Genomic DNA, 12,298 nt, shown 5'->3' on the forward strand with positions numbered 1-12,298 from the left:
TTTTTTTCCCCAAAAAGGAATATTCTCTCATCATTTACTCACCCTTATGTCATCCCAGATGTGCATGACTTTCTTTCTTCTGAAGAACACAAAGATTTTTAGAAGAATATTTAAGCTCTGTAGGTCCATACAATTCAAGTGAATGGTTGCCAGAAAAGGTCCAAAAGGACATAAATGTATTATAAAAGTAATCCATATGATCCGGTGGATCCATGTTTTCTGAAGCGATAGGTGTGGATGAGAAACAGATAAATATTTAAGTACTTTTTTACCATAATTTCTCCTCCCTGCCTAGTAGTTAGTGATATGCACAAAGAATGTGAATCGCCAAAAACAAAAGAAGAATGTGTAAGTCGAGATTTATAGTTAAAAATGGCTTAAATATTGATGTATTTCTTCATTATATCGCTTTTGAAGACATGGATTTAACCACTGTCTTATCGATTACTTTTATGTTGCTGTTATGTGCTTTTTGGACCTTAAAAGATCTGGTCACCATTCACTTACTTTGTATGGACCTACAGAGCTGAAATATAATTTTGAAATCTTTACTTGTGTTCAGCAGTAGAAAGAAAGTTATACACATCTGACATGCAGGTGAGTAAATGATGAGAGAATTGAAATTTTGGGGTGAACAATCCCTTTAATAGTAAGTGTTTGGAACTGTTGTAATTTTTACTGTGTGTAGTCTCTTCTGGAAGTTGTGAACGATCTGTTTGAGGAGCAAACCGATTTGGAGAAGATTGTGAGGAAGATCATGCATCGAGCTCAGACCCTGCTGAAGTGTGAACGCTGCTCCGTCCAGCTGCTGGAGGACATTGAATCTCCGGTAATCTGCATCTCTCTAAAGGGCTTGTTCACCTAAACATTTTATTCGGTCATAATTTACTCACCCTCATGTTGTTCCAAACCCGAAATACTTTCTATCTTCCATGTAACACAAAAGGTGAGTTTTTGAAGAATATCCTGGCCGCTCTTTTCCATGTTATATAATTTCCATGTGCCAGCTGAAGTAAATGTGGACTAGGGCTGGCAAACTCTAAAATAAAAAATAAAAAACATCACCATAAAAGTATCATAATATATTATATATTCCAAGTCCTTTGAAGACATACAATAGCTTTGTCGACAAACAGACAAAAATTTAAGTCATTATTCACTGAAAATCTTCCTAACCACTGTAGCCTTTAAATCAAACATGGTGCCATTGATGTCAATTATGTTAATTGATTGCAAGACACGCAAGAGTGTTAAATGCCATTGACACACCATTTTGTAGTCTGCTTTGACCATTTTGCCGTTCATTTCAGAACTTCAGTGGAGGTGAAGGCTTTTGCTGAATAGTAGCTTAAATTTTGGTACGTTCTTCTCTAAAAGCTACCATATGGTTTCAGAAGACTTAGTCGTATGGACTTGTTTTATGATACATTCATGATCCTTTTTGGAACTTGACAGACCCAGTCCCATTCACTTTAATTACATGGAAAGAGCTGCCAGGATATGTTAAAAACAATACAGTTCCATGGAAGAGAAAAGTCATATGAGTTTGGAACAACATAAGGTTGAGTAAATGATGACAGAACTATCCTCTTAATTCTGCCCACTTTAATGTCTCCTTCAGGTGGTGAAGTTCACCAAGTCCTTTGAGCTTCTGTCACCCAAGTGCAGCGCTGACATGGAGAACAGGTGCGACTGATGGCAGCTTAAACATTCACACACACTCACACAGGCAGATTCGCGCACACAAACATACTTCTACTTTATTTAACCTCCGAGAGCAGTTGAGACCCGAGCAGTGCTGCTTAAGTGCTAATGAGGCCATTTCAGAGTTGCAGTGTTTGTTTGCAGTTAACTGCAGCAGGTGGAGTTTGTGCTAATGTGTTGCTCCCACTGTGACAACTGTCTCTATTACCCCATGAAACACACATACACACAGCTTGAGTGAGAGATGTGTCAGTCTCATTGCCAGCAGGAGTGTTCGCCTGTGTGTGTGTGTGTGTGTGTGTGTGTGTGTGTGTGTGTGTGTGTGTGTGTGTGTGTGTGTGTGTGTGTGTGTGTGTGTGTGCGTGTTTTTGTGATATACGAGGACAATTTTGTAAGTTACAAATTAGTAATTACAAGGGTATTATGCTATAAATGTGATTTATGAGGACATTTCTAGTGTCCCCATAATTCAAATCGCTTAAAAATCATACTAAACAATGTTTTATTGAAAATGTAAAAATGCAGAAGGTTTTCTGTGAGGGTTAGGTTTAGGGGTTGTGTTAGTAGTCCAGTTGGGTAGTGCACATATTAAATAATACCGTTACCGAGGTGATAAAAGCACCAACTTTTACATGAAGATTCTTTAGGACCTCCTGAATGATTTCAGCCTAGGAGCCCAGCTGAAATATTGAAATTTAGTGTCAAATCACTTAAAAAACAATATTCATGAAAAACGTTTTTTGTTTTTTTTCCATCTCAAGTAAAACTTTCAGGATAATGGCCTTTTAAGACCACTGAATAAGCTTCCTTTTGTTAATTTGTGCTCAGGCCAGTAGATCTTCCAAATTATAAGTGTAAAACAGAGTGCCAAGACACCTTATACCTAAAAAAAATCAAAAAGCCCTGTATAATATAGGCAGAATTATTAAAAAAGGCAGCAAAAATGCTTATATGTTAAGAGATCTTGGTTTTCTCTTTTATTTTTCAATTCAACTAGGTCATTCATAGCTATTCTACTAAGTTCATAGTTTGGTCATTAGTTTTATGTTAGGCTGCATCACATCACATTAACCCTTTCGTACGTACTGCACCGGTGTGATTAGAACGGTCAGTGCATGCACTGCTAAATTCAAAATGTGCTTTCGCACGTTGGCTGGCGCTGAGCCAGAGACAGGTGCGCTCAGAGCTGTCATATATCACAACTTTTCAGTGTTTTCAACCACATAATGTTTATTTTAGGTTTCAGACATTTAAGTACTAAAAAAAACAATACATTTAGAGTTTGTAAAATACACACTGATGTCAAAGGAAGAGCCAATAATAATCCTTTCCATAATTAGAAATGTTTTATTCATATCAGATACACATTGTGTAAGTGACTTTAAAGTTTACTCTATTCGTCTCCCAGTTCACCAGCCACTTACTTTTATGTATTTCGGGTGAAGTGGATGAATTCACGTGTTGTAAAATCCAACAGATCCGATTCTCTGAACTGCGTCTGCGGCACAAACTAGATGAGCGATGCCCATCGCAGCATACAGCTCAACTAACGCGATCGTTATAAAGGTGTTTAAACAACAAAACACTTCCACTTGCATATATTTGACAATCGGAATATCAGATATTTCATGCCATATCTAACAAACGTGTGAATATTTTGAATAAAAAGGAAAAATGACATAAAAGCAGATCATCATTCATTCTCTGTTGTTGCTGTGGTGTGTCACGTGACAAGCAATGGCCATGGAAACCATAAAGTGACACATTCTAAATAACGGTATAATAATAACTTTTATGCTTACATAACATTAGTTTCTGAAACTTCAACATGGAGCTGAACTGGGCTCTATGTATTATTTGCCAGAAAGACACATCTGAACCCCTGAGATGTACCTTGCAGACACCTGGGACAAGTGGTGATAAATCTCATGCCTATAGATCATTTCTTGCTAATGTCGAGCAATTCAGAGTGATTGACAATCTTCCAACTAAACTCTATTTTGGGAATGATGAAACTGCTACCAATTTTGCTTCACATTCTGCTTCTTGGCACAAATCTTGCCATCTAAAGTTTAACAATTCAAAGCTTATGAAAGCGACAAAGAAGAACATGCGGAATGCTGTTGAATCTGGACGGGAAAGCCAATGAAACGCCAACGACTGGATGTTCGAAAGTGCTTCTTCTGTGAGGGTGGCATAGATCAAGGTGCTCTCCATGAAGTATCAACATTTGATACTGACAAGAATATCCGAACCATGATCACTGAACTTAAGGACACAAGGTTTATGACAAGGATAATTGGAGGAGATTTAATTGCAATTGAGGCAAAATACCATTTACCATGCCTTGTAAAGCTGAGAAATTGCTACCGTGGACTCAGCTAGTAAGAGCTACCAATGTCCAGAAAACATAGATGAGAATATGAATGAGTCTCAGCTTCGTTGAACTTCAGGATTACATTGAAAAATGTGTTGATTCTGGAGTCCTTCTCTTTATGCTATCTGAGCTCCACTCTTTGTATGTAAATCGACTTCAGGAACTGGGTGTCAGTAAGCAAGTCAACAAAACCAGATTGAAAAATCATTTGCTTCAGTGCTTTCCAGATGCACAAGAACAATTTGATGGAAGGAATACAGTTCTTGTTTTCAAGGAGGGCATGAGAAATATGCTAAGGGAAGCTCTGAGGAAGAGAGATTTTGATGAAGATGCTCTCATCCTGGCAAAAGCTGCAAAGATTATTAGAAATGACATATTCAACCATACAGGCTTCAAATTCACTGGCTCCTTCCCAGAAAGATGTCAAGAAACCTCACTTCCTTCAAGCTTAAAGTCTCTTATCTCGATGATAATGAATGGCTCCAACTTGAAAGATCAAGATAAATGTGAGTCTCAGGCTTGCCTCACAATGGGACAAGGCATTCTTTATAACACAAAGAAAAGGGCAACACCCACTGCTAGGATGACCAAACACAGCCTTGAACGTGAACCACCACTCCCTATTTACATAGGCCTTAATGTACATGTACAAACCAGAAGCAAGCAACTGGTCCAGCAATTAAACCAAATGGGTATTAGCATTTCATATGACAGAGTTATTCAAATTGAAGACTGGCTTGCTAAAGCCACATGTGAACGCTTTGAAGTTGATGGTGTTGTGGTTCCAGCTTGTCTCCGGAAAGGGCTCTTCACAGTTGGTGCCCTTGATAACCTTGACTATGACCCAAGTTCAACCACTTCTGTAGGCTCCTTTCATGGTACTGGAATCAGCATGTTTCAGTTTCCAACTAAGGATGACTGTGGTGTACAGAGACCACCCATTATGATACCACCTTTTGAAAATAAAAATAAAGCTCTTCCTGACACTTTTGCCACTGTCCCCGCTGTAGCTCTGAAAAATACTTCTGTTTCAGTGCCAGAGTGTAATGTAGTTACAGCTATGGGTTTATTGGATAATGCTAGAGAAGAGGAAAACAGGTGGGTCAATCATGCACTGCCACTTCTAGAGAAGAGAGAACTAGACAGTGATGATGCAGTTGCATGGTCTGCATATCATGCTTCTATGCAACCATGGGTGGAAGACCCCCAGCAAAATGTGCACTCCTTCCTCTGTTTTATGATAAATCTGCCACTCCAGCCATGATTAAACATGGCATGAATGTTCTTAGACAAGCTATTGAATTTCTTAATCCTGGACAAATCCCAGTTACTACATTTGACCAGCCTCTTTTCGCTCTGGCAAAGTTAGTGCAATGGAAATGGCCAGACACACATGGTGAAAGAGTTCATGTAGTTATGCTAGGTGGATTACACACAGAAATGGCCCTCTGGAATACACTTGGCGACCTCTTAGATTGCTCTGGTTGGACAACAGCACTCACTGAAGCAGAAGTAGCATCTTCTGGAAAGGCTGACTCATTTCTGAAAGCAGCACACCTAACTCGCACCAGGCATGCCCACCAAGTCACTCTACTGTCACTTCACAATCTGCAGCAGGAAGCTTTTAGGCTTATTGCTGGCCCCAAAGATGAAGATACCTTTATCACTTGGAGAAATGACATGCTGAAGAAGAGTCCAACTTTCATGTATTGGGATATAATACTAAGATATGAAACCCTCATTCTCGTTTTTGTCAGAGCTCACAGAGAGAAGAACTTCCTTCTATATGTAGAAGTTTTAGAAGAACTCATCCCTCTATTTTTTGCCTTGGACCATACAAACTATGCAAGATGGGTGTCTGTCCACATCAGGGACATGAAGTCTTTGCCCAGTACCATCAAGGATGAGTTTGAAAAGCATTCACACTGGGTTCTCTCAAAGACATACAACAAGTTCTCTGCAATACCTTTCGACCAAGCTCATGAACAAGAGAATAAGATTGTGAAAGGTTGCGGTGGTGCAGTTGGTCTCACAGAAAACCCAAATGCTTTCAGACGATGGATGATCTCTGGACCAGAGTTGGGAAGATTGCTGAAAGAATTTGAAGAGGACTTTCTTCCTGAAAATGACATAGATAATCCTAAGAACTTCCAGCATCATGAACAGTGTCTTTCCACACAGAAGACATTTCAAAGACATGTAGCCAACCTGTCTGAAACTATTAAAAGAATGGGCAACCCTTTCTTGGATGATTTTAAAGATCTAGTCACTCTTGACAGCCGTAACTGTGCAGATGAATCTGTGGCTAAAACAGTGTTCATCTTAGAAGACACAGGCAAGAAACAATATCAACAGTTTGTCACAAAGGTGCTTACTGATCGCAGCCAATCCATCCATGATCCAATCAAAAGGAATTCGTTGCAACTCTTCAAGCAAACTCGACGCTAAGACATTATCTACACATGGGAAGAAGATTAAAATGCTCCAGAACAACGTGACACTATTTGGTCAGCTGTATATTGCAATGCAAAGTCGTGAGAGTGATTTGGATGAATTCTTTGCACATGAAGTACAGTCCTTCCCTCCTTCCCTCTCTGACTTTGGAAAGATTCACCTGCCAGGCACAAAGTCTGACTTACTTCAATGCCTTGAGCTCCCTGGGCAATCACAGCCACACTCATGCTTTGACTGCAAAATCTTGGATGGAGCAGTCATTGTCCACAGTCTGTCTACTAATACAGTGAACACATTTAATGAATATGCAAGTAATGTTTTCATCCCTAACAAAGGTTGGATATTGTATGGGATGCATACATCTCGGACAGTTTGAAGGAGTCTACGCGTCAAAAGAGGGGTCAAGGTGTACGCTGGAAAGTGTCTGGCCAAACAAAGCTGCCAGGCAATTGGATGGATTTCCTACGTGATCCAATGAATAAGAAAGAGCTTTTTGCCTTTCTGACATCTAAGACTGAAGAGTTCAACTGGCCCCCAGACAAATCTCTGTATATCACATCAGGGCAAGCTGTATCTTCATTTGGTTCCAGCAGTACCATGAGCAGTTGCAATCATGAAGAGGCAGACACCCAGATTGTGGTTCATATACAGCATGCCCTGGAGCAAGGAGCAAAAACTGTCCATGTGCGTACTGTGGACACTGATGTCATTGTGATTCTTGCAGGTTTATTCCATGATTTACTGGTGATTCAACCTTTGACTGACATCTGGGTGGCTTTTGGCATGGGCAAAAAGTACAGATTTTACCATGTCAATAGCATATGTAAAAGTCTGGGTAAGGACAAGTCTCAAGCACTGTTGATGTTCCATGCCTATTCAGGGTGTGATACAACATCTGCTTTCACTGGGAAGGGTAAGAAGTCAGTTTGGCGGGCCTGGCAAGCCTATGATGAAGCCACTATTTGCTTCCCTTGCCAGAAATCCATTCCAAAAATTAGATGCTGCTTCATGGCAGTTCCAAAAGCTTGAGAGACTGACTGTCATCTTGTATGACAAGTCCAGTTCTTCAAGCTCCATTGTCCAGAAGAGGAAAGAACTCTTCTGCCATGGGAGTAGGACAATGGAGAAACTGCCACCCACCCAAGATACTCTACTGCAGCACATCAGACGGGCAGTTTATCAGACTGGAATCTGGGCGACCAGCACACTCTCACAGCAAGGTATTCCTTCTCCAAGGGACTATGAATGGACCAAGGAATCAGGGTCTTGGGAACCAATTTGGATGACACTTCCAGAAGTCCCCACAGCCTGCAGAGAACTTATCAAATGTTGCTGTAAGTGGGATTGTTCCACCTGCAAATGTGGCAAAGCAAGTCTAGACTGCTCACCTTTTTGCAAATGCAACTGTAACGATTCATAATTATCAATTACAAGGCCAATAAAGACCATATTGATAATACTTTAACATGTATTGAAGCTTTTGTTATGTAAAAGTTCATAAACATAAATAAACATAAATGTTAACTTTGGGATTCATTTGAATACTTTATCTTGTGCAGAAACTTGAAAATCGCTGTGTTTTTAAGCATATTTCATTGATAATGATATACTTCTAATATGACATGTTACAAAAAAAAAAAATTCCGAGGGCTCCTAGGCCAAAATTACACTATAGACCCTAAGGAAACACCATGCAAAATTTGGTGCTTTTATCACCTCGGTAACGGTATTTTCACTACGCCACCGCACTATAGGTTTAGAGGATAGAATCTATAGTTTGTACAGTATAAAAGTCATTATGTCTATGGAAAGTCCTCATAATGATAGGTAGACCAACATGTGTGTGTGTGTGTGTGTGTGTGTGTGTGTGTGTGTGTGTGTGTGTGTGTGTGTGTGTGTGTGTGTGTTTGGGTGGTTTATGAGGAAATTTTTTTTAGGTTACAAACTGGTAATTACAAGGGTATTATGCTATAAATGTGGCTAATGAGGACATATCTAGTGCCCCATAATTCAAATAGCTTAAAAAAACATACTAAACTATGTTTTAATGAAAATGTCAAAAAGAAAGTTTTTTGTGAGGGTTAGGTTTAGGGGATAGAATCTATAGTTCATACAGTATAAAAATCATTATGTCTATAGAGAGTCCTGTGTGTGTGCATGTGTATGTGTGTGTGTGAGTGTGCATATGTGTGTGTGTGAGTGTGCATGTGTGTGTGTGTGTGTGAGTGTGCACGTGCGTGTGTGCATGTGTGTGTGTGTGTGCGTTTGTGTGTAGCAGAAGGTGGCATTCATAAATTCCCTCTGTGCTGGTGAATTTTAAGAGTGACTCACCCACAGCACAAATTGCATCTTCATATTATGCAACCAACAGATATTTTTGAGCCAGTAATTAGCTAATTAGAGGTGGTAACATGTTTTAATGTATGGTTTTTGGTTACAGCTTGTAGCATTTTGTGTCTACGGTGTGTTGTATTTTTCTGTGTTGCTTTGTGTTGTAATTTGCGTAGTATAGTGTTTTTGTACTATAGGTTGTGTGTACTGGGTTTTTGTATTGTAGTTTGTGTGTATGGTGTATTTGAAGTATAGTTTTTATCTACAGTGTTTTTGTATTGTAGCTTGTGTGTACTGTTTTTAATTTGTAGTTTGTGTCTCTGTTGTATTTATGTCATATATTGTGTGTATTGTGTTGTAGTTTGTGTGTGTGTGGTCGGTCTGTTTTCAGTTTTATGTGTACAGTATTTATAATATGTTGCATGTCCATGTTTTGTTGTTGTATTTTGTGCGTACTGTGTATTTGTGTGGTAATTTGCTTGTATGATGTTTTGTGCTGTTGTTTGTGTGCACAGTGTTTTATGCTACAAGAGAATGTTGAGAATTGATGAGTCTCAGTGTTGTAGGTCGGATTATTGTGCGATATCTTTTATCTGCAGCCCACACTCACTGCTCCAGTGTGTCCAGTACTCAGCACTCACCAAGTCTCAAAGCCCTGAGCTCAGCTCTTAAAACAACAAACACTGTTTTACTGCGCACACACACACACCCTCACACAGAGCAAAGCTGCAGATCTGCAAGTGCATGACCAATCAGGAGGCAAGGAATAATAGCAAACATATTATTTGTTTGTGACTGTTTTGTGTAGCCAGTGCCAATGAAGCACACAGGTTTGGTGATGTCAGTGATGGGACATCAGGGAGCTCTAACACACAGATGTGTGAATAGTCACTTATTCTCTGCACCTGTCTAATGTTTCTGCAGAGGACTGTCTGAAGAGAACACACACAGCATCTCTCAACACACACACGCCATAAGTTACCAAAAATTACACACAATCGCTTTCCCAGGTTTAAAGTTCTTTGAAATAATAAAACCATACATTCTAACCAAAATGTATTGAATATATTTAAGAACATTTCTGAACAAAATTTTGGGAGGAGAATGACTTTACGAAACAAAATTCAAGCCCTCACATCATAGGCATGCTGTCGATTACCACATACAATAATTTTGTCTCATACCTCAGTTTGCAAAAGCAAACAAAAATTGCATTTACGGTACTTTAACTTAATCATTTACACTTACAACTTAGCCTCTTTGACCCTATTTACAATTTTCCTGTGACCACTTGTGATCGAATTTCGAGAAGAGGGTCTCTGATTTCATGACTACATACATCAATCACCATGTCTTTGTGTTATTGCATGATAATAAAACACAAAATGATCAAAAAACAGAAAGTGCAGGGAATTAATTTTTTATTTTGGTGGAGTACATGTGTTAGCAGCAGGATTGGGAGGGTAACTTTTAAAATGTATTCCACTACAGAATACATGGTGTAAAATGTAATTTGTAACATATTCCGTTAGATTACTCGTTGTCAGTAATGCAATCTAAATACTTTAGATTACTTCTTCAGCAATGTCATGTTTTTTTAAAGGAAAAAAAAAAATCTTATTTAGAGTAATATTTTTGCTGTACATCTTTGAACTAATATCAAAGGTCCTACTAGAGGAAAAAAAAAAAGATCTAACGTGGATTTTCTTGATAGAATTCATTATAATTGTGACTGGTAACAGGTGCATCTAATGGCTAGAAATACCATTTTAGCTTGACATAATGCTAAATGGCAATTTACCCAAGGAACTATTTCTGATGCTCCAAATGTACTTCAAAACCCACAGAGTGTGCAAAACAATATATTTTTCTGATTGTTTGTGGATTCTGTTCATAGAATGATGCAGAAAATGTATTATTTGTAGCTTTCTAAATGATGCTTCTGGATACATTAATTTAGTAGGCCATTTCTCATATAAGACTTCTTAATTCTTGTAAAAATACCAAAACCTCATAAAAAATGGACACACCATATGGCCTTGTAATTGTTTATTTATTGGATTTATATTCAATCTGTTAGTATCATATCAGAATGGAGGACCCACAAGCAGAATGCAGCAAAAGACAATTTAATTGAAATTCAGTAATGCAGTACTGAATAAAGCAGGTAGTGATTGGAATTGTTGAACAGGGAGCAATCCAGAATGTCCGGAGCCGGGACTCAACATCTCACCTCTGGACCATAGCCCTCCCAATCCACTAAATATTGGTACCCTCGGCCCCACCGTCTCACATCCAGAAGCCTGCTGATTGTGTAGGAGGGAGCCCCATCAATCAGGCGAGGATGAGGTGGATCAGGAACGGCGGATGAGTGCAGTGGTGACCTAAAGACAGCTTAATTTTAGAGACACGGGATACAGGGTGGATGTGCCTCAGAGGGGGAGGCAGCTTAAGGTGGATGGACACCAGACTGAGAACCTTCTCAATGGGAAATGGACCAATAAATCTAGGCGCAAGCTTATGAGAATAGACTTTAAGGGGAACATCACTGGATGAGAACCAAACTTTCTGGTCCACTGCATATTTAGGTGCCATAGTACGATGTCTATCTGCCCAAGCCTGGGAGTTGTAAGCTTACTCAACCCACAGGAGTTGCTCGCACCAGGACGAGGGGTTTTGAGCATCTACACACATAAGCATCCCCTCTAGACTTTGTTTGGTTCGCTCAGTTTGGCCGTTGGTCTAGGGATTGAAACCTCTGGGATCACTGTCCCATGAGCTGAAGGGAGTCCCGGGAGCGGGATAAAATGGGCCGCCATCAAGAACCTGTCCACCATTGTCATGATGACCATATTACCATTGGTCGAAGGAAGTCCCGTGACGAAGTCAAGGGTGATGTGTGACCAGGGTCTTGAAGGCACAGACAGGGGTTGAAGGAGTCCGGTTCTTACCAAGCGCACAGACAAGCCAAGATAAATGTACGTCTTACCCGATCGATGGCAAACATGGCTTTCATTCATCTCATTCCCTGGTGGCATGCTATATTGGTCGATTGGCCCCACTGCAAAACTGTGGACTGGACCAATCGTAGAACAAAGAGTAAGCCCACTGGTAGTCCTTTTGGGCATGTCACTTCCCGAAGAGCACTTTGAACTTTTTATTTGATCTCCCACGACACAGCTCCTATGACCCGAAGAGGGGGAAGGACGGTGTGGGGGAGACTCGAATTAACATTCACTTCAAAAAGGAGAGAGAGTGTCCGGTTTGATGTTTTTAGACCCTGGTCGGTAGGACATGGTGAAGGTAATCCTACCGAAAAAGAACACCCAGGGGACCTGTCTAGAGTTAAGCCTCTTAGCTGATCTAATATACTATAAGTTCTTGTGATCGGTACAGACCAGAAAAGGCTCCTTGGAACCCTCCAGCCAGTGA

General features: G+C 39.9%; 1 protein-coding gene across 1 annotated transcript in view; it reads left to right on the plus strand.

Annotated features, from left to right (window-relative positions):
* The window catches only part of pde11a (phosphodiesterase 11a), a 170,281-nt gene that overhangs the window by 94,458 nt on the left and 63,525 nt on the right, over positions 1-12,298 (plus strand). Inside the window, exons 4-5 of the mRNA XM_052142651.1 lie at positions 689-829; positions 1,622-1,686. Coding sequence (XP_051998611.1) covers positions 689-829; positions 1,622-1,686 — 206 coding nt within the window. The remainder of the gene's footprint in view (positions 1-688; positions 830-1,621; positions 1,687-12,298) is intronic.

Source organism: Xyrauchen texanus, chromosome 14 (assembly GCF_025860055.1).
Source record: "Xyrauchen texanus isolate HMW12.3.18 chromosome 14, RBS_HiC_50CHRs, whole genome shotgun sequence".
Taxonomy (NCBI): Eukaryota; Metazoa; Chordata; class Actinopteri; order Cypriniformes; family Catostomidae; genus Xyrauchen; species Xyrauchen texanus.